Source organism: Hetaerina americana, unplaced genomic scaffold, assembly GCF_022747635.1.
Source record: "Hetaerina americana unplaced genomic scaffold, ioHetAmer1.1.p SCAF_11, whole genome shotgun sequence".
Lineage (NCBI taxonomy): Eukaryota > Metazoa > Arthropoda > Insecta > Odonata > Calopterygidae > Hetaerina > Hetaerina americana.
The window spans coordinates 9,679,470-9,702,315 of record NW_027286181.1 but is presented as its reverse complement, the minus strand read 5'-3'; the positions used below and the strand labels follow the sequence as shown (position 1 = coordinate 9,702,315).

At 43.6% G+C, this 22,846-nt stretch overlaps 1 protein-coding gene across 2 annotated transcripts; it reads left to right on the top strand.

Moving 5' to 3' along the window:
- The first annotated feature begins 273 nt into the window (after positions 1-273).
- LOC139700920 (retinal homeobox protein Rx2-like) lies at positions 274-22,296 on the top strand. 2 transcript variants are annotated; one of them, XM_071599388.1, is made up of 5 exons: positions 274-5,834; positions 12,390-12,735; positions 15,657-15,741; positions 16,656-16,852; positions 18,858-22,296. In XM_071599388.1, exons 1-5 carry the CDS (start codon positions 5,673-5,675, stop codon positions 19,655-19,657), a joined length of 1,590 nt encoding a protein of 529 aa, XP_071455489.1. In that variant the 5' UTR covers positions 274-5,672; the 3' UTR covers positions 19,658-22,296. The 2 variants fall into 2 exon arrangements, with proteins under 2 accessions (XP_071455489.1, XP_071455491.1); XM_071599390.1 differs by lacking the exon at positions 274-5,834 and adding an exon at positions 9,423-9,838.
- The last annotated feature ends 550 nt before the right edge of the window (positions 22,297-22,846 follow it).

Sequence of the window (22,846 nt, the reverse complement as noted above, 5' to 3'; positions counted from 1 at the left end):
AAGAACATCGAACGCATCGTGATCGATTCACGTGTCTCCGTTGGATAATACGCGATAGGAATTTCTTCGATCGGTTGTCGGCAAAGACGCCATATTGTTCGTACCCGCTTCGGTATTATCGTTCAGTCCATCTGATTCGGTGGAAATTGCACCGGTGGGCGAGGGGGCGTGGGAGGGGAGGGGGAAGGGGGTTGGGGGTGTGGGGATTTCGAATGAGTGGTGCGGGCGCCCAGGGGAGTGTGAGAAGGATGAAGGACGCTGCACCGGGAAATGCGAACGACCCCACCACTCCCCACATTCCTTCGGTCCCCCCCTTCCCACACCCGACCCTACCAGCACCCCCCCTTACCCTTCCCACCACACCACGTGGATGGAACGGGAGTGTTTGCACCAAAAATTCGACGGGCGAGGTGCGGATATGTGTTTTCGTTTTTTTTTCATGCCGCTCCGCAAGCCCATTCGCTGGATCGTTTGCTGTTCTTTTTTTTTAGTGCTGTGATCTCTTTCTGGTGGCGGGAGTCAACTGGAACAGAAGACGGCCGGAGTAGTGTACTTGTGTGTGTGCGTGTGTCTGTGGCGTTGCTGTCCTTCGCGCGGTGCGTCGGCTGTGCTCACGGTGACCTTCTCCATCTCCGCACGCCCCTTCCCCCCACTCCGTTCCACTCGCCCGTTGCTTCTCTCCCCCCCTTCAACTCGAAGACCTCGACGTCGTCCATCTCTTGCGCTCTTCGGCGGGCGGTGAAGAGGGGAGGATGCCTCAGGCGCCATTGGAGGACCGCCGCGCTTCCTTATGGAAATCGGAAGTGAAGGGAGATGTTGCCGGAACGCCCTGCTCGAGAGGAGGCACCTCGACTGGGAGGATTCCCTCATGCTCTTTGACTCAACCTCTTATCTTCCCAAATCCTTAAATCTCATTCCCCCGATCCACCCTTCGTCGGGTCAGAGGTGGGATCGCAAAATTTGAGGAGTACCTCCTTCCCCCCAACTCAATTCAAAGATTCCTCCGACACGCCTCTCCTGAGTTTCAATGCTCATCAAGATTTCTTCGAGATAATCAAGATGGATATTGATATTCTCAACTTCTGTGCCCATATAATTCCCAATTTTCTCAATTTCCTTGGATTGGCAAGTCCATTTCTCGTCAATTTTGACCCAATCCAACGGAAAATTTGGAGTATATTCTCGCGTCTTATGAGTTGGAATTGTGTACGCCAAGTGGCGCAATCGAAGAATACTTGGATGCCAGTGTTAGTATGCTATGAGGATCATGATCATGGCTGGTCATTCGCCTTGTGCGACGAAAAGTGAGAGGAAAAAACAGTGATGGACTTCACGGACTGTTGATATTCGGAATATTTTAGATATATTAATAATCTGCAAGCCACCACTAGGGTGTGCGGCAGGGTGCGAATACACACCAAACTAATTTTGACCCGGATATGACCCTACCGCAGTCGAACAATGTTATTCTGATCTCTTATCGTTCGTGGAAAAAATAGTATCTTAAATCTATCTGTTTTATCTATATAATTTTATTGACATGATCTCCTACGGTAGTACGATGTGGGTAATAATACATTTTCAACATCACTGCTAAAGAGACCTCCTGCCAATTTATGCAAGAAATGACGAAGAAGGGATTTATTTATTTATCTACACCCTGCAAACCACCGCCAGGGTGTGTGGCAGGGGGTGAATACAGAACAGAAAAATGTTGACCGGAATATGACACTACCGCAATCGAACAATGTTATTCTGATCTCTGATCTTAAATCTATCTTTTCTACACTTATTATATCTAATTTTATAATCATGATCTCTCCTACTGTAGAACGATGGGGTAATAATAAATTTTCGACATCACTACTAAAGAGACCTCCTTTCAATTTATCCAAGAGCTCCATTCTGTAATTTACCATTCGCTCCGTGAGTGATTCCCAGGCTAGCTGCTCTAATATTTTGGATACGCTACTAAGCTTATCATAACAACCTTTTATAAATCTAGCTCCTCTACGCTGCACGTGATCCAATTCGGCAATTAATCCAACTTTGTGAGGATAACATACCTGTATATATGAACTTGCAACATATTCTAAATGAAGCCTAAACAGTGGAAGATAACATTTCTCTTTGACCTATTCATCACATTTACCAAGTACTCTTCTAGCAAATCCTAATTTTTCGTTACCTTGTCCACATATTCGTCGTATGTATTTCACCCAGGAGAGATCGTGAGTGAGGGTAACGCCTAAGTACTTGTATTTTATTGAGGTTACACATTCCATTTTGGCGTTCCAAATGCAGTAGGCGTTGGAGTGGGAAATGCTCTTTTTCCAAAGATTTATGACTACGCACATATTATTCTGATCTCTTATCTTTAAGGAAAAAATGACATCTTAAAACTATCTATTCTACATTCGATCTTTCTAATTTTATTGACATGATCTCTCCTAACGTAGTACAGTTAAAACCGTTCATGTTTCTCTCTGCAGTTTTCAACTGCGTTCTTAACCAAACCTCCTCGAAATCTTTTGAATTATTCTGAATGCTGTCTCTGTTTACTTTGATTCATAGCGTTCACCATGAAACAAGAAAAAACATGAATTAAAAAAACACACACGATAGGGCTCAGATGAAAAATCGATCTTTTTTCGCACAAACCATTTATTTTAATTTAATTTTGAGCCACCCGATTTGTTTGATCACTTGATGTCGGGCGTAGATAGCCATGGTTCTCATTTGCTCCTTTCATCAGGGATAAGCATGCAGTTCTGCCAATCAAGAACAACGAGGTACTTTCGCGCGGAGCATTTGCCTTCTGGTAGATCGCTTCTAGGAGCGGGTGCCAACAGCGGGTAAGACTTGCAAAGAGTTTAGTCAGCAACTTCAAATAAAACGGAGCAAAGAATGTCAAGAATAGCTTTTACTAAATTCAAAATTTCAGCTTGGCTGGAAAATCACTCCCGTAGCAAAGGTTAAATTACAAATTGCATAATTTGGAAGGAGGTCTCTTTATCAGTGATTTTGAAAATGTTTTATTGCCCCCATCGTACTACAGTAGGAAAGATTATGCTGATAAAATTAGAGAGATTAAGTGTTGACCAGATGGATTTAAATATGGTTTTTTTCACGAACGATAGGGAATCATAATAAAATTGTTCGGCCGCGGTAGGGTCATATTCGGGTAAAGTTATTCTGATGTGTATTCACCCCCTGCCACAAGTACGCCATGGCGAAATAACTTTGAAAGGCGAGGATTTTATAGAGCCATGAGGAGTGTGTATCGTGAAACTCCCCTAATTCGCGATACATTTAATTTTCCGTCAGGAGTGAAATTGACCTTGACGCAAGTGTTACTTTGTGGTATTTCTTCGTGTTCACGATTAAAAATAACTTTGCAGTTGGCCTCATTGTTCTTGGTTGGCGAAAGACTCATTCGCTACAATGTATCATCCTCACGAACGCATAAACGATAGAGTTGGATCCCATCCTACTGATGACTTTGAAGTTCAGAAAATCGCATAAAAGCAATTATAAATGTTGAGCAATCGGATAAAAGCGTGTCTCCTCTGAAAGTGTTTCAGAACGTGCAATTAATTATTCCCGTATTTTCACAGTATTTCACCCTAAGGTCCGTTTTGGTTGGTAAGTTCTTTTGTATAAATTTGGTTCTTCGTCGTGTGAAATTTGGAGATTATTCAGGGTAGGAGGGGTAGAAGTTTTCTTCCTTGCGACGGTTGCCGTTTTCCACCAAGTTCTTCTGCTAACTAGAGAATCACGCCAATTTGAAAGTAGCCCAGGGCATGAGAAGCCATCCGATCGAATCCATCAATCTTAGACCAGCATCCGAATGCCAGACTCACTAGACTAAATCCTCGACCTTCTTACCAATTAAACACCCAACAAAACACTGCGGCAGTTCTCCGTGGAATAGGGGGCGGAGGATGGCCACTTCGAAGTGGTTTTTCCCAGGGACCGCTTCATGGCCTCCCACACCCGTCATCCAACGGGACCCTGGAACCCCCCCGCCGCGCACCCCGGAGGTTGTAGTGCTGGACCCCCCGCAGAGGGGAGATCAACCCCCATAAACACACAGACACACCCTCGACGCCATTTTGAGTATCGCTTTCCCACGCCACCCCCACCCACCCTCCGAAACTATATGCTTCCCCCTCCCCGGCCCCTTCGACACCCCCCCCCATTGCCGACCCTCCGGCCGACCAATGGGGTGACAGCGGGGCGGTGCGCGTCGTCCAATCGGAGTCCCCTGCTCCACCCCCGCGGGCACGGCCATTGGACCACGGCGCGCGACTCTCGGCGTGGCCGCGTGGGGGCAGGGAGGGGCCGGGCCGTATAAATTGGCCGGCTCCAGTGCCGCGCTCCTCCACTCTCGTACAGATTGACCCGAATTATTAGTGGCAATCGAGCGCCATTAACGCCAGCACGCGCGAGCGCTTTGGCCCCCGGAATAGGGCGGGATAGGCAGGGAACGGAGTGAGAGAGGGAACGCTTCGCAGCCTACCTACCTACATAATATCAGGATAGAAGGGGGGGTCCCTTTTTGAGCTCGTTGGCGAGCCGGAGAGAGCAGATTAAGCGCTTTAATCACATCCATTTGAGGCCCTTTGGTCGAATTAGGGTTGGATTAGGGGACGAGGGGTGGGCGGCCGAGGGAAGAGGTAGCGGGTGTCGGCGGTATAGTGGGTGGGCTGATTGGGCCGCGACGTGGTCTTTCTTGGTGACCCCTCTCATCCCTTCCGAGTAAAAACCCCCTCCACCCCCGGGTCCAATAAACCCTTTTTACAACCTTCGATCCCTCAACGGCAACAACAATCTCCACGGATTGTAGGGTTTTCGAGATAGGAACAATCGATCGAACATCGTCGATGAAAGATTCGCTCCGGTTCGCAAGACAAAGCGACGGATACCTTCAGGGTCATCGGTCATCGTTCGCAACACCTCCTCCCTTCGCTAAACGATTAGTGCCTCTGGAGCAGGGGATAAGGATTCCCTGACGGGGATATATCCTGTTGGTTTCCGTGGATTGGGATAGGGAAGGGACGGAGGATTCTAGGCCAGGGTAGTAGAAGTGAACGGAGTCAGTCGCGGCGGGAGAGAGAGATAGAGGGGGTGTCCAGTTTCTCCCGAGTTAGTTAGTGGTCTCCGGCTGACGACTCCGTGTGGTCGACCCTCGCAGTCTCCGCCGACGACGACTCTTGAGCCGACAGCCAGAAGGGCGGCGTCGGCCCCCGGAACTCTGAACGCCTCCCAACTCTACTCGTGGAGGTCACGCGCCGTCGGTCGGTCTGGTTCGGGGTGTTCGGCGTTGTCCTCGAGGGCCCCACGCCCCGATGCTCCCGGGCCCCCTCTCGCTCGGCCACTGACGGCGGCCCCTGGCGGCCACTGGCCCGACGGACGGTGCGACGGGCGGTGCTCGGCAAAGCGCCAAGACGACGGAGTCAGGGGAGGTGGTTGTGGCGCGCGGGGGTTTGGATTGGACTTGCGGCGGAGGCGGTGCCAGTCCCCCGTGTTGCGGTGAGCAGGGCGAGGAGGTCCCTCCCGGGGCGGGGGCCCCGGCGTCGTCTGCCCCCCCTGCCGCCTGCTACTGGCCCTTCTTCCGGGAGGAGGACGGTGGGGCGCTCCTGCCGCCCGTGGCCGGCTACTACGACGCCATGGACGGCACGCCCTTCGACGACCCGCTCTTCCCCGACTTCCCGCAGATGGGCGGCAGCGGGGGGCCGCCGCACCCTCCACCCGTGCCCCTGCCCTCGGCCGGTGCTGTGCTCAACGCCAAGGCGCTCTCCGACTCCAGGGGGAACTTCCACTCCATACAGGTGGGTGTCCGGGCGAGTGAAAACTGCCCATCCTCCTTAACTCCATCCGTCAGGGAGACAGCCAACCGCGCGCCCATTTGCTACGCGGCGAAAGTTCGCGGCCGAATAACTAACTCATCGGTGGCATTACAGCACGTGATGCTCATACGCCGTAGCGCAACCATTAGAGTTGGTGAACACGCCATAAAAATAGAAAATAAGGCAATATCCTATCGTTTTGGATGCCTGGAAGAATTTGGTCGCCGCCGTAAGGTAAACAGATCAGTGCGCGATCAATTTTCGGTAACGAAATGAATTTTCGTTACATGCCAGTGTATTGTCTGATTGCGTGTTAACGTCTCTAGGGCACATATTCGATAATGACGAAGAAGTGGGGGTTGTAGAAATTTTAGGAATGGCTATTGTAACTGAAGTTGTAATTGAGTCCATTTGAAGGCAAGTTTTCTCGTTCTTTCTGGGCCGGACAAGTATTTGTAAGGGAAGTCAATTTTGACTTATTTGTAGGTTAATAATTAATTAGAAATAGACTCGGAATAGGAAGCTTTGATGAAGAGATTTGATCACTTTATTTTGTATGCACACCCCAACTGAATCTACTATACATTCATACAATTGGGTGCCGCAAAACTATTAATGGTGAACCTGGTCGTGCTATTGAAAATACACGTGTATTGAAAATATATTTCTTGCGGGAAGCAGGAATGTTCTTTTTCTGCTGATCAGACTCCCACGAAGTTAAAGTTTGAAGTTGTATAGCTAATTGTTGCATGAAGTGTACCTTCCTTAATGTCTTATCACATACGAACTTTTATAAATCTATGGAGCTACATCTGTAGACTCATGGTTTCAGCTTTCTTCCAATATTGGGTAATCATAGGATTTAGATTTACTTTAATTTGTTTGCACTTCCATATCCTTAGAGAGCTTTAGATAGGTTATTCTCGTCTTTTTTCTTCTTGCTACTTCATTCATTTTACAGTATATTGCTGGGCAGTAATTTAAATTTATTGTATATATATATACATATATACACACACACACATACACACATACATATATATATATATATATATATATATATATATACATATAGTATGTACTATTATAATTGGACATTTGCTACTTGTTCCTGTTGTTTTTACTCTATTAAAAATTTGATTCTCACTGTTTCGCGATCTAAAGATGCTAATCTATTCGTTTTTTAAACAGTAAACTGAAATTGGAAAGACGTCAGAGCTTATAAAGATGTAAAACAATTCTTTGTATTCTTCTGTGCCTCTAAATATCACTTGATTATTAGCAAATATCGGTTTCGATGCTTATTTTTCATTTATATATTTTTATTCTAGAATTAGGAAAGGATTTCTGAAGTCGATAGTTGGATTCAACTGCTAAAATCTCACACAGAAAAATTTCATATTTTCCAAATTTTTTCTCAAGACTTTCAGTCAAAATCTGGGACATCTAAATTGTTTTGTGACTTTCCAATTAATGATTGTATATTTTAATTATCATTAAAAATGGTTAAGGATAGACTATACCCTGGTCTCCATTCCTTATTTTCCCTAATTTCTTCTGTTCATATCGTTACAATGTTTTTAATAGTCGTTGAAATATGGACCATAGAGCCAAAATGTATAATTTATGGGTTCTATTTTCTATTATATGGCATCTTATTCGGATGTTAATCTGCTTATGAATATTGGTGCAATATATATGATCCACTTGTATTACTATGTTAGATTGCATTTGTTTTCAATACTTCAGGACAAATAGTTTTCTGCAATACTGCTTTCCATCCTAAAATCAGCTATTTTTTCAAGTATTAACTTATTCGAGATTTGAAAATTTTGAGTATTGAACAACTTATAACCTGTTTTCCATACACTGATAACTTTAAAATCATTTTCACTTGTCTGTGTCCCTTACACACACACAAACACACACACACACACACACACACACACACATATATATATATATATATATATATATATATATATATACATATATATATGTGTGTGTGTGGGTCGCGGTAGTCCAGTGGGTAGAGCGTTGGACTGCTGACCGGAGGGTCCCGGGTTCGATTTCCAGGCAAGGCACTCTGGGCACCTGCAGCTCCACCCAAGCTAAAGTGATTTTTCGGGTACCAGATCTTTCTGGGAAACCATAACCGGCACAGGGAAAGGAACTGGCCCCTCTGCCCGGAATATTACTAGAATGTCATGGTGTGACCTTTAAACATGGTCTTATATAAAGTATTCCATGTTTGTCTCCATTCTCCTGCCTCTCCATTCTAAACTATGGCGAATTTATCCTTATTTTTCGGAAGAGCCGCGGCATGTAGTATTTTTAAGTTACAAGCCTATAGACTTCCACCATCAAGTTTCATCGAATTTCATTTTAATGAAATGAAGGCGGAAAGGAGAGGATTTTGGAAAGAGAGTACGATAGTGACATTCTTTTTTGGTATATACATAGCGGTCGGGATTAGTAATTAGTGAGTCACAGTTGAGAGTATAGTAACCTCTTCTGAGTAGAGGCGTGAATCATCAACCGAAAGAGGATTTCGCGGAGTTGAGCCGCATCATAGTTTTCTCCACGCATGATTTGAGAAGAGGGCAGCAATGGCATGGCAGCCTTCACTAAGGGTGAATTCAGATCGAAGGGTCACGCGTAGCATGGAAGCAGCATTAGAAAGTCAACTGCGACCGAAACTAAATAATTCACACGAGACCTTGATGCATCCCGTGATGCCAGCGAGTAATACGGAGAAAACTTACTTTAGGAGGGGGTATGGGAGTCACCCTCGGGACTATGTACACTTCAGAAGATGGTATGGGGATTGGGATGGTGCGTTGGCAAATGAACTGGCTTCCCACCCAGAGGGGCCGGGTTCGAACCCCAGTGGTTACTGATATTTTTCAGAGGTATATCGATCCCTACCTGAAGTGATTTGTGGAGGGTACTTAGAGTGAGTACGCCGTCCGTCGAATGGGACGTTAAATTGTGGACCCCTTCGCACCTTTTGTTAAAAGTAGGATAATGCCAACGCAGGGTTTCTTTCCACCCTTCATCCTTTCCTATCAATCCATTATGGCGTAAATCCCCTAAAACTACTACTACTACTACTAAGAGAAGCAGGTCATAAAAGCTACATGATGTAGCTGAGTACGTTGAGACTAACATTTCAAAATATGTTTGAAAACAGAAATCAATAGGATTCGGAGAAAAATCGACCGATATCATTACTATCCTCACTCAATGAAATTGATTGAGAATATTATTTTTACTATCGGCCTAGGTAATAATATTTTTCCCGCCAAAGCAGAACACGGGCTACAGAAGAATGAATCTTGTGGGACATAATTCGGGTTATTCGTCTAAGGCATCCTAAAATTGGATGAATGAAGAAAATGAGTTAAGGCAATCAATCCTCTTAGTCTCTAAAGAAAGTGTTTGATCAATAATCACGTCATAAGTTGACATACAAACTGCAATTACGTATGAGATAACACCAAGACACCAGCTGGGGTGGTCGGGTTGGATCGGGTTCTTGATTTTCTTTCTGAGCGGAAACAGGAAGTAATAATTAATAACTTATCTCCGATTATTTGTATGTAGCCCGGAGCGTCCCGCAGGGAGGGGTGATCAGTCCCCTTCATTTTCTCACTTAGTCAATGGCGTAGTAATACCACAGGTCTTCCGGAGGGATTACTCTCGAATTATTTCCGTGACCATTAATAAAACCTTTTCCGTTTCTCGGGAGTGGTGCACTGAACGCGGCGCCCTTCGGCGAGACGAGCGGGGAATCCGTTTCCTGTCGCGAGACATCGCATTGGGCGCGTTTGACGTCGATGGTCGATCTATCCGTGTTCCTTCGATGGCATGTGGGATTGCGGAGTGGCGCCTTGCAAGGAAATTAAGCCTCAAAAGGAAAAGAGAACCATGACGCAGAGACAAATCACGCCAGTGGTCGACATGGAAAGTCTCCGAAATGGACAGTGAGTGAATAAACCAACGCGGTGGATTCCACACGTTAGGATGGACTGGAAAATGCGATAATAAAAACTTGTAGTGTGTACGTAAATTGAAATTATAGAGCCCAAAAAGCAAAATGTATCTCACATTTGTCTATTCATGAAGTCATATTCTAATACACACGAACAGGACATATATGATTGAATTTTATCCGTACGTGCATTCTATTGGGAAAAAGTTAACCAAATCAATCGCACGAAATAAAGATTCAGTTGGATAATTGAGCACGGAATGTCGACTTCCGATCTGGAACGGACAAAGGATCGTTTGTCCTTGAAACGAATTGTGGTCGCTGATATATTGAAAGGTTTCATTCATAGGAAATTTTCCTTATCCTCCCCTCACTCTCTCTGACTACCATTGCTGGCTATATTTCCTCCATTTATATATTGTATGCATGTACTTTTGATACATATTCTTCCTTTAAAGTCATGTTTGAAGCATTATTTCATTCACTTTTTTCTCCTGCATCGCCAGTGTGAGTGAGGAACTCGATATAGCGTAACACTATTCTCATTAATATATTGTTTACAGCGAATAGACCCTCCATCCCCGCTAGCAATGAGATTTTTTCTTATTTTTTACTTGTTGCCAATTCATTATTCTTAACCTTTTGCCAAAATAATTGATAAAATGTGTATGTACTCTATAGTCCAATATTATACACGTACATATATACATACATACATACATTTATATATATTTGTATGCATATACGTTACCATATATATATATATATATATATATATATATATATATATATATATATATATAAATTATAAGTGCACTTGTTAGTCGATAATCGGAATATGTCAATGCACAGTATTTAGGATAGAAGTATTTAGTCATATATTTGCTTTGATTGGTTTCAAAGAAAACGTGAAAAACTTTTTCAATAACAGTGAAAACATCCCATGCGTCGCCACCGGAGGACGAATCCTTCCTTGTTATCCATTAATGACGCCGGTTCCATTATTTGCTTCCGTTCCTTCGGAATAGGGCGAACCATTAAAGTTTACGCAATACTTAGCGGAAATTTCGGAGAATGAACCTTCAGAATGGCGATGATTACGCGCAATGAGACACGTCGCAAATGAACGCTCTCTGACGATATCACCATCGTATGATTATTGTTTAACGGCGGGTAATTTTGCCCTCGAGTACATTTTTGAGATTCCGATTCAAGTGAGGACCAAAAAATATTTTGTGAGAAACATTGTGCGGTTAACATTTGCATGCAAAAGTAACGAAATTCGGCACATGCCCACTATATGCGGTTACACGATTGCATCCGAAAACTGTAATTTCAATAATAAGGAGAGATTTCCAAAGTTATTGCTCCAGTAATATTTAGACGCTGTCGTAATTCCTTTATCTCTGCTCACGAATTCTTCAACATTGGCGCGGGCCGATATTTATAATGTCTTCTATATTCTATGCATGTCCTTTCTTTATTACAAATGCTAATTGAAAAGTGTGATCGCATTGGAAATCCACGCCCGTGTGTATGTAGAGGGTTTTAATATTGATTTTCCGCTTTCTTTATAACAAATGCTAATTGAAAAGTGTGATCGCATTGGAAATCCACGCCCGTGTGTGTGTAGAGGGTTTTAATATTGATTTTCCGCTTCAAGATGATCGCTTTTCCAGGTTCGTAGTTATAATTTGTCCGAGAAAGGGACGCATAGAATACTAGAAGTCATTTGTACTCAGTACCAGGAGAGAAGTACTTGGTACTCCACTTTAAATACATACCTCAGGAATTATAACCCCCTAGCCCTAGGATACATAGAGTGAGAAGACAACCGTAAGTGTAATGACTGATTAAAATATTGGTCCTTTTCCACTGAATAAAAAGAGTTTTTATGGTATGCTTTACTGCTCACTAGGTCGTCATCAGGTACGAGAGCATCATTGATCCAAAACTCACGTCGCAAAAAATATTTTTTGTTCTACAATAGGTTTTTACAAGTTGCACAAATTCAAAAGATGATAAAAAATTGTTTTTTTTTCACGGAAAAGGCAACATGGCATTAAAGGCATCTAAGTCCACGCAATTTAGCTAGCGTTAATTTGGTTGGATGTCGCTGAAGCGTGGAAATGTTCGCACTCAATAATATTCTCCTCACTATGATTGGCTATTGATCTATTTACTGTTTTCGTTGATCACTGAAACCAATCCAGACATGTTTGAGAACGTTTTGTGACCGTGAAAGCAACAATAAAAATCGGTGACGTAATCTGATACCGCATAAGCAACTTATAATTCCCCATTGTTAATTTAAGGGTTATGTAAATAACAAATGTTTACTGTTGATTGTTATTTAGAGAGTTCCACATACGTGGGGCCAAACAATTTACCGGCTGTGTCCCAGAAGACATGCCATTGCAATCGCGCGCGTCACCTATTCTTTGATCGACGCAGCACCGAATGGCGGGGCTAGGGTCTGGAGGAGGAAAGAAAAGGAGGAAAGAGGAGGAGGCTTTAATCGTTTGACCCCCGCCCCTTTCCAGGTGATGCTGGGACTCCACCAGCAGCACTCCGACTTCCTACTCGGTAAATCGCCGGGCGGGGGCGGAGGGCCGGGCGCGGGGGCCGGCGGTGGGGGTGGCGACGGAGGCGACGGGGATCCCGGTGGACCGGAGGTGGTGCCACAGGGCGTCGGCGACGTTCACGACGACGTGGGTCACCAGCTGGCGATGGTGGACACCATGCACCATCACCACCAACAGCACCAACAGCAGCAGCACGTGCAGAAGAGGAAGGCGGACGAGATTTCCATGCAAACGCAGCAGCAGCAACAACAACAGCAGCAACAACAGCAGCAGCAGCAACAGCAGCAGCAGCAACAACAGACCGGTGAGCAATCGTTCGTGCGACTTGGGCAATGTCACCTTTCACTCGTCAGGCATACGACATACTATTACGAAATTATCATTATCTCATAAAATATGTATGAAATCTCGTATACCAAAATGAGGTGAGATATCAAAGGAGCGATAATGAGTGTATGTATCGAGAATATCTCATAAATCTAGTAATACCTTTAATATTCTCCGTGAAGCATCTAGGACATTGTATTCGCTGACTATATCCTTCATATAGTCACGGCAAAAATAACATCCAAGTTAAAAATTTTGCTCATATCGATAATAATCATCGAAGCTCAAATGTCCATTAATAAACAATTAATCATGACAATATTCTCAATATGAAAAATATCCATGCCCAACAATATCATGCCAGATGGATCTCGTTAGGCTTCAACGAGAATATGCTGCTTGTGATATAATCTGAGCGAATTTTAATTAATTTTCTCTAATTGCGTCAAAAGATATTTTTACAGTTTTCTACTGCATGGTGAGTATTTTTTTTAAATCATTAGCATTTTGTTCTTTCAGCTTAGAGCATGGGCGTATAAAAAATATATTTGCCATATACATATGTTTCGCTGCGATGGCCTTTGGCCATTTTATGTACGAATTTCATTTATTTGAATTAAAAAATTTCCATTGTACTTTGGTGTTGAATAGAAACCTGATTAAAGAGGTTTGAGAGAGTTCCACTTTAATCGTCTTTCCAATAAAATGTCTAAATTTCTTGGTGTTTCAGAAGAGTGTGCCCGATATCTGTCCATAGTTATTTAGTACCAAAGGGTATTCTGTGCCTCGGTCCTCTGTAAAATGCTCCGTGAGGGCTGAAACCTTCGACTGCTAGCACCGCAATAGTTCTATTCTTCTTATTGGGTAGCTTTGTCTTTAGACAGGTTCCAGCTGTACTCTCTCCACCTCTATCTATCTTTGAATATATATTCAATAGCATATATTCTATTCACTGTAGCATATATTCAATATATAAAATTTATAATTGTATGTACGTGTGTCTGAATGAACTAATGAATTAGATCACATCTTTGGACATATTGGCGAATGAGAATATATCTTTGGATATCTAACTGCATCGTCCACGCCGCGAAAGGAAATGCGAAAGGACAGAGTTACTATACGTGAGGGATTTCGAAGAATAATAGGTCTTCCTAATATGGATAACTTTATATAACTCGAAGCTTGAGATTTTCTTGCCTTCACATTTATCATAAAATGTTTCAAATATTTAACCTTTGCTATTCGCCATTTGCGTCAAGATAAAAGCTTTATCTTAAGTATGACTGTTGATAATACGGTTTATTCCCATAAATTTTTAAATTGCTATATTGATGTTTTGGGTTGGGTGGCAATGGAATGTTGGAGACAATAATTAGCGTCGTTCTGGGCGGAACTTATAATAGTTCTTCACTCCCTAGATCCATATAAAAAAACCTATATCAACCGGTAGACAACAGATATTAATATGATAAAAATTCAATCCTTGCAGCTATTCCAAGAAAACCGACAATAAATGTCTGGACATAATCGGGAAATCCGTAAAATCAGTTAGGTTCGCTGATGACCAAGCTTTAGTTTGTCAGTCAGCCAAGGGGTTGCAAGCATTGCTTAGTGAATTGGAAATTCAGTGCGACAGGTATGGGATGAGAATCAATATTAATAAAACAAAGGCAATGCGATTTTCTAGAAAGAGAAAGGCTAAGCTAAACATTAAAATAGGAGGGCAAAAACTAGAGCAGGTAGAACAGTTAACGTATCTCCGAAGTGTTTTTGACCAGCACGGTCAAAGTAGTAGGGACATAAGGAGAAGAATTGTGCTAGGCAAAGGGGCTTTCACAAGGAGGAGAAGGTTGATGAGAGGGACGTTGAGTAGGGATATTATTAAAAACTTTGATATGGAGGCGTACGGCGCGGAAACGTGGTCATTGAAGCAGGAGGATAGACGTAGACTGGAGGCTTTTGAAATGTGGGTGTGGAGAAGAATGGAGAAGGTGAAATGGACAGAGAAGAAAACAAATGAGGAAGTACTTGGTATGGTGGGCGAAGAGAGGGGTTTGTTGGGAGAAATCCTATGGAGGCAGGAAAGGTGGAAGAAGTCCATCCAAAAACCTACCTTAACCGGTAGATTACCTAATAATAATAATAATCGGATTAGAGAGACGATGTTGGTTAAAATTCAAAGAAGGCAGGAGAAGTGGATGCAGAAGATACTCAAAGGGCAATGAGATGTTGAATACAGTGATAGAGGGGAGAATACTGACAAATAAACGTGGAGGGAGGAAAAGAATAGGCATTTTTGAAGGAGTTAAAGGAAATAGAAAGTATATAGAGCTAGAGTTCAAGTTTAAATATATTTAAAAGGTATGCTTGACATTCGATGTTCAAAGGTATGTTTGACTTTCTGACGGGCTGGCCATCATTTTCAAAATCAGATTCTGAAGATGTCGACCTGCCCTTCAAGACGGCAGGCATATTTGTGAGTGTTCTTTCTTTCTATTTCTACATTTGGATAAATTTTGAACTATAGTTTATTCATATATTTGTGTCATCGCTGAAGAGTGTTTGCGTTTGAACATATTTTTAGCATATGTATCTTATCTCGAGTACAAATAAACGCCTTAAGGTAGAGTTAAGGACCATCAAAACCCTTCCCTAAGCCTATAGACTACTGCTAATTATAGTTGACCCTTAAAATCAAACCATTTATCGGTATTGTGAATATTGATAATGTAATTTCCTATAGTTTCAAGCCTGTCTTTTCGAACACCTCCATCTGAAATTACTAGCAAGATATATTGTACGCCACTCATCAAAAATGAAAACATAGAATCATAGATTACTTACCAGAAGGAAGTATTAAAAAAACTAAATCTTATTTGCCTTTTCTAATTCCAGGAAACACAACAGAGCAGGCGCCTAAGAAGTCGGATTCAAAGAGCAAGAAGAACGAAAACAACGGGGTGAAGAAAAAAAAGACGAGGTAAGCAGAGCGCAGTTTTGAACGGATCCACTCTCTCCTCCACAAAGACACGTTTCGTTGAAAACTTCGCCTGCGACCGCTATAGTTTTCGCGTGCGAATAGTTGTGTGCCCCATTCAATTCCCGAAGCGGGTCATTCCACATCCGTCCAGGTCTTTCGGCGCATGGGGCGCACGGTAAATCTTATTGCCACGAAAGTTCCCAACAAGCGCATTTAATTCTCAAGGCAAATCAACCCTTTGAGAAATAATTTTCAAATCATTTCCGTTGTTGGATTTTATGACTCGTCTTTTGAGTTATATCAGTTTTTTTATTGGTTATAACGTAGTTTTTCAGCTTCTTGAATTTGATTCACTCGTTGCAAACCGCACTCATTGGGAAGCATAAAAAGAAATCACACATTTTTTAAGTTTAACCTACTTCATAGCTTTATAATGCGATGGAATGCATAAAAATTCATTCTCAAATTCAATAGTATGAGCATGAACATTAATCAATGTTGTGGGTTTCCAATCAGCGTAGACTCGGAATTCATAGAAAACATTTTTCTCCACTGGACAAATAAGAGAAATCCCCAAAACTAAATACTGCTTTTTTTCGCAAAATTACAATTTAATAACTCAAAAATAAGAAACTACGATTAATTATTTTGATAGCATATTTTGTTTGATGAACGTTTAAGAGTTGAATTTGGTTTTACTATTACTTGTTTGGAACGCTATGTTCACGAAAACTTTTGAAATCTGTAGAGAAAAAATGATCAATCCATTAGGCTACCAAGTTTCTTGTTTTGTACTGCACATCGTGGGTATCACATGTTTGATGTTCAGGGACGGGGTGGGGATCAATCAACCCCTGAAAAATTGACCACCCATACGGATGCAAGTCCTCTCATTGGTGCTTTCCGTTCTCCAGGACGACGTTCACGGCGTACCAACTCGAGGAGCTGGAGAGGGCGTTCGAGCGGGCGCCTTATCCGGACGTGTTCGCGAGGGAAGAGCTGGCCCTCAAGTTGAACCTGAGCGAGTCCCGGGTGCAAGTGTGGTTCCAGAACCGGAGGGCCAAATGGCGGAAGCGGGAGCCGCCGCGGAAGACTTCCTACATGACGGCCGGTGAGTTTTCAAGTCTCCCCTACTCAGCGAAACCACCCTTTCACTCCCTGACCACATCTTCACGTAACCCATGCATGGTAAATACATGCATATTACGCCTCTTGGTCTCCTTTATGGAGCTTACCCTTTTAATATCCTTCTATAAATTTCCTTATTGTGCCTGAATTTCCTTTTTCTTACACACTCCTCTTTTGTTACATACCCCTCCCATACAGCTCTTTCACACAAATGTTCATTGACTGCCCAAGTGGGGAGGGGGACCCCGTTCCGGTGAGCGGAGTCCCACCTTTACCGGTCATTGTACATGATAAACGAATTGCATTGAAGAAAGAAACATGGCTGAGGTGGAAGTGTGGTCTGCGAGAAGGAGAAACTTAAAACTAGGAATAAAATATGAATTCTTAACCTAACAAGAAAGGAAAGCCGACAGGGAACGGCTTTTTTCACAGAGTGGCACAAAAAGGAAGCGGAGGCGAGGGTCGCCCATTTCCCACAGCGTGAAATCACAATTGGGCAAGAGGAAGAGGGTGAGAGAAAGACCTTGAAGCGGATAAAATGACACCAAACTTCTTGCTTCTCATTTTATATACCTCAATTTAATCTTCAATACCCATCTCCAGCAATAGGCTTTGAATGACCTTACCTTGCCTACTTTTCCACATGGCCTGTCCATTGAGTGCAATAGGAAAACTTTCAAACAATTTATCCTTCGGTAAACGCATCTTCTTTGAGGAGAGTAGTTGCATCTTTGTGTGAAATGGAGACGCGGTAGGAGGACTTGCGCCTACTATTGACCCCTAGATCCTCACTGGTGGGAGCAATGATAATTGGCCACTCATATGGTCACCCATGGTCGATGATGCATGAAAACGATTAAAAAAAGAGATTCTATGAGATGAGATGTAAGAAATTAAAGGTGAGCATTGAAATATGAGTAAATAGGATAGAGTAGGAGAGGCAGTTCACGTATTTGGGCTGGATTGTAAGGTAAAACGGACATTAGGAGAAGAATAGCTTTGACGAGAGAAGCATTTGCAAGAAGAAGCGAATTTTTAAAAGGCACAGTAGATAAAGATGCAAAGAAAAGAATGATAAAGACATGAATATGGAGATTACTACTGTATGAATCTGAAATTGGTCTTTGAGGGATGAGAATAAGCGTAAATGGGAGGTTTTTGAGATGTGGATGTTGCAGAGAATGGAGAAAATAAATCGAGCCAGAAGAAACTTCAAAAAGGAAATAATTGAGCATGGTGGAGGTGAAAGTTAGCTGCCAGGGCAAATAAAAAAAGACAGAAAAAGTAATCGGAGTAGATATTAAATGGTAACGAGATGTTGAGGACCGTGCTAGTAGGGAGAGTGTTGCGTAAGCGGGGTAAACGACGGAGGAGATTGGACACGAAGTTAGGTAGAGCTGAAGGAGGAAATAGAGAAAGACCAAGAAGGGGACGTTCTCACGGTTATGATGGTCGTTTTTACCACTCACGACCTACCTTTAACAGTTATAATACCTTGAATCAAAAGAAGGAGGAGTGTGGGGTCAAAACATAAGGAGAATGGGGATGTATGAGGAGGAAGGGTGAGAAATGGGGAGAAGAGCGCTGGGGGCTGTTCACAAGAGAGTATTGAAAGAGTGAGTGCGCAGATAGGACTATGTATTTGGAGGGAACATGTAATTCCTACTTCAATCTCTCTTTTTAACGAAATATATAATTTCCTCAGTTTATATACTCTGACACTAATTGACCGTTCAGATATACATAAAGTTCCGGACGAAGACCAAGAAATGAATTAACTCCTACAACACCATTGCTTTAGTGAATTAATATTATCATCTATTGGGAGGACATTATCTCCCTGAAATCATAGAACATTCTACAGTATCATTTAGTTGTAGATGTAGACATGTACCTATACGTAAGTCATAAAGCTAGGTTTATAATAATGCCTTCATAAATTTGAGTTGTCAATAAAGATATGGGTTTTTCCCCTCCTTCTATTGCAGGAGCAGGTGGTCCGGCCCTGGGCCCGGCCTCTTTCTCTGCCCTCAACACCTTGGGGTCACCCTTCGGTGCCCCGGGCGGCGACGCGTGGACCTACTCGGCGGCCCCTCCGCCATCCGGTGGACCGCAATCCTCCACCGCGCCCTCCGCCTCGCCCCCCGGACCCTACGATGCCTCGCCACACCACCACCCCGCCGCCCACCACTCCACCGCGCACCACCTCAACCATCTCCTCTCCTCGCCCTACTCCACCTCGCCCTCCTTCGGCGGCGCCTGCTACTCGCCCTCCTCCTCCGCGCCCTCATCAGCCCCGCTGCCTTCCTCCTCTTCGCCCCCCGGCACGCCCCTCTATTCTGCCATCCTGCCCCCCGGGGGCGGAGGGCACCCCTCAGACGCCCTCTTCGCTCTCCGAGGCGGAGGGCAGCAGCCACCGCCGCCACCAGACTACGCCTCCCCCGGCAGCCCCCTCATGCGAGAGTTCGGGCCGCCGCAGGGTGGGGGCGTGGTGGTGGGCGCTAACGGCTCCCTCGCCGCCTCCAAGGGTATGCAGGAGTACGTGCATCTCATGGGGGGCGGGGGGTCCCCACCACCGCCGCCGTCGCATCCCCAGGACCAGCAGCAGCACCAGCAGGACGTGGCCGAGATGGAGGAGATGGTGCTGCACCACCAGCACGAAGCCAAGAGAGCGGGGGGTCAGGAGGGGCCCTTCGGGGGACCCTCTACCCTGCAGCAGCAATCTCGGAAGGACCAGCACAAGATGGAGCAGCAGGCTTTTGTCACACTGCCCCCGTTCCTCAACTGACGGTTAGCCGGCGGCGTCGCGGGGGGCCATTGCCCCCTGCCGCCGCCTCCTCGGGACCAGTCGCCCCAGCCAGGAGGCATGGGTGACCACGAGCAGCAGTGAAGGATCGAGAGGGTGAGAGAAAGAAGAAGAAGAGGGTGACGGAGAGAGATATATATTATATATCTGCCTGCGTCTTTCTCCATCGCTCACTCAATGCGGACGCTTCGTCGAGGTGACCGCCGCAAAGTGGACTCCGGTCTGGACGGCACTCTATTCCTCCGGCGGAGGGAGCGATTTCTCCACGGGAGGAATTTCGTCCCCGCAGACGTCTATTGAAGACACCGACTGTTTGGCCTTCGTTCACCTTGTCGTCCCCCGTTGGCACACCACGTGATTGGAGACTGATATACGTCTTCGGTGACTTAGAGAACACGCCAATCACTTATGGGAAGCACGCGGCCGGGCAAAGGAACTTCGTCCATCGCGAAGGAAGTCCGGGAATGGAAACATACCGCCCTGCTGTCGCACTGTTCTCTACGTACTTTACTTTTGTGTATAAATTCTTCGGGACCTTTAGCTTTTGTATCTCCGTATTGACAGACGGTGCGAAGCCGGGGTGCGAATTACATGAAACTCAAAGGGATGAAACAGATCATCGCTCCTTCGACCTGTGACCACTATTCGCATCCGGCAAAAGTTCGGCAAAAATAAGTTTTGAGTTGGATTATTTCTCGCCAGATCTGTTCGCGGTTCCGCATGCGAACGAAGCAATGGTATCACATTTCCACTCCTTTCCCTGCGCTGTAAAACATTCCCACCCTCCATAGTTTAATTCGCTCCTCACGAAGTTGATGCGTATTTCCCTCCCACCTATGGTACTCCGGCTCCTGCATTAAACCACCTCCGTCTCCAGCTCTGAGCGGCTACGTTCCCGACTGGTAGATCAGTGACCGTCTTTCGCGCACGTCAATAGACGATTTATTGACTACCCATCCATTTTGAGGTGGTCCAAAGGAGAAGATTAAGCTCCCAGCTCATTCGCGTTAGGAAAAAATTATTACTTGGTAGTTATGATATAAGGTATGTCACTCCCTTTCACAGGAGTGCGAATATAGGCGAATCTAGAAGGTGTCTATTTCGTAATAAAGGCGTTTTTTTGCCGTGGTTCTATTCATTTGTGTACAGTTTCTTGTAGTGAATGTATTCTTTATTGTTGCCACATCGAGGGGATCGTGTATTAATCTTCTATGGCTGGAACAGGGGCCCTGCGTTGTAAACAAGATAACCCATAGGACTGAATTGGGTTTTATGATTTTAATTGATGTATTTTATTCGTTTTACTCCTACTTAAACTCCCGAATTTTTATTATATTGTTTGTTTGCGATATGTATATATGCCTTTGGTTTATCCCGTTTATGCATCCTCTTCATATGCGCCGAAAGGCATGCAAGTTGCCAGTCAACTCATCATGCCTTCGTCAGATGAAAATTGGCAGGCGACTTCGACAAATGCCTCTAGCGGGTCGCGTCAACGGGCATCATGCACAATGGACCAAGAAACAACATATCTTGCTCTATCTAAGGTCTGCTTCCATTGTTCAACCACTCTGGAAGTCACCGACCGCATATTTTCCTTCTGCGTTGTGTAACATTTTAGTTTAGAGCGACTGCTACAGACATAGCGGTCTATATTTCCGTTATCCCGTATCTCCCCGAAGAGCACGTATTGGTGGAGGTAAATTTCCCAGTAAAAATGAATTACTTGAATAGTATTATACAACGGATTGCATCCATGAGCTTCCAAAGAAAAGAGTCCATATGCTAAAAATGAAACGTCCAGTCTTAATGGTCATTTCCTAGATTTGGCACTAAATATTGAGCTGCAATTGGTCTTGCCGCTTGTTACGTATAAACACTATTATTCTTATGCCGAGTACTATATTTTTTTATTGTAAGTACAAAATCTCATGCAACAGTGCTGAAGCTTAAAGATTTAGCTTGATCTGGTGAATTCATGTAAATAATAGCTGCTCTGTTTTGATTCCATCTCAGTGAGTTCAACATCATATATGTGGGATAAGTAGAATATTCTCTCGATTGAAGGCCGGAGGGTATAGGAGAGCGGGAATTTGTAATTGCGACTGCCCAAGAGAGAAAAACATCATATCCTTTGGTCATAAACATGGCAAAATTTTGTTGGTGACACTTGCAGCTCCAGGGTCTATTTAACCCTGTGTTACTATTAGTTTTAAATAGAGATCAACGCATGGCTATCAATGGAATTCGTCTCTCCCCTCGTAATAGAATTATTTTTTATGGAATTTTATGAATGAATGTTGAAAAATGAATGTGTGTGTGTATATAAAATGTGCGTATGTGTTTGCTGTAAATGAGTATCAGCTTGACATTGGCGTTCTCAAGTGCCTTACAGTTGTTGTGACGAGTGATTTTGTATTCCTTAATGGTTTGAATGACAGCTCTTACAATATCATTAGTAGATATAAGCAATATTCTGAGTGTATGACGGTCTTCGTCATGGTATCATGTGCCTTAAATCAAATTATAATTCTTTGAATGTAATAGATGTGTAAGCCACCTGAATATACTGACTTACAGGTACCTTTTTTTACTTATTTGAATTATATTAAATTGATTGTAAAATATTCATAGATCTATATTCAATCATTTCAGTTCCCAAAATATGTTGGTTATTTACAATAGATTTGTATTAAACAAGGCAGTTTGCAATGCGTATGTTTGGCATTGATCGCTCTTACCCATAACTGAATGGGATGTGAATATTCTTACTTAGTAATTTGCGAAATCTTGAGATGAATCATAATCAATCTTATCTACTTACCCATTGATGTTCTACCTGCTCGTCATCTATTATTAGATCGATGAGAATTGATACACTTCTTATTGGGAAGCACTCGTGTAGGCAAATTCTTAGCGTTTTCAGGTGATATTTTTTAATATTGATTTTAAAAATCAAAGGCAACTCTATTCCTACCTGTTAACATTATTGTATGACTCTTAAAAATGAACTACGATGATCACGCTCTTACTATTATCAAATTACTACCAGTAGCAATCCTATGAAGTTCACAGTAGTGATATCATAAAACAAGTCGATTATTTGGTGATTTGATTGGTTACAGCAATGACGTATTAAAATTACTACGATGGTGTATTTCCCTTGAGAAT

Coding starts and splice junctions, on each gene's coding strand:
- LOC139700920 (XM_071599388.1), top strand. CDS start 5,673: ATGGACGGCACGCCCTTCGACGACCCGCTCTTCCCCGACTTCCCGCAG. Junction 5,835..12,389: donor GGAACTTCCACTCCATACAG/GTGGGTGTCCGG, acceptor GCCCCTTTCCAG/GTGATGCTGGGACTCCACCA. Junction 15,742..16,655: donor GTGAAGAAAAAAAAGACGAG/GTAAGCAGAGCG, acceptor TCCGTTCTCCAG/GACGACGTTCACGGCGTACC.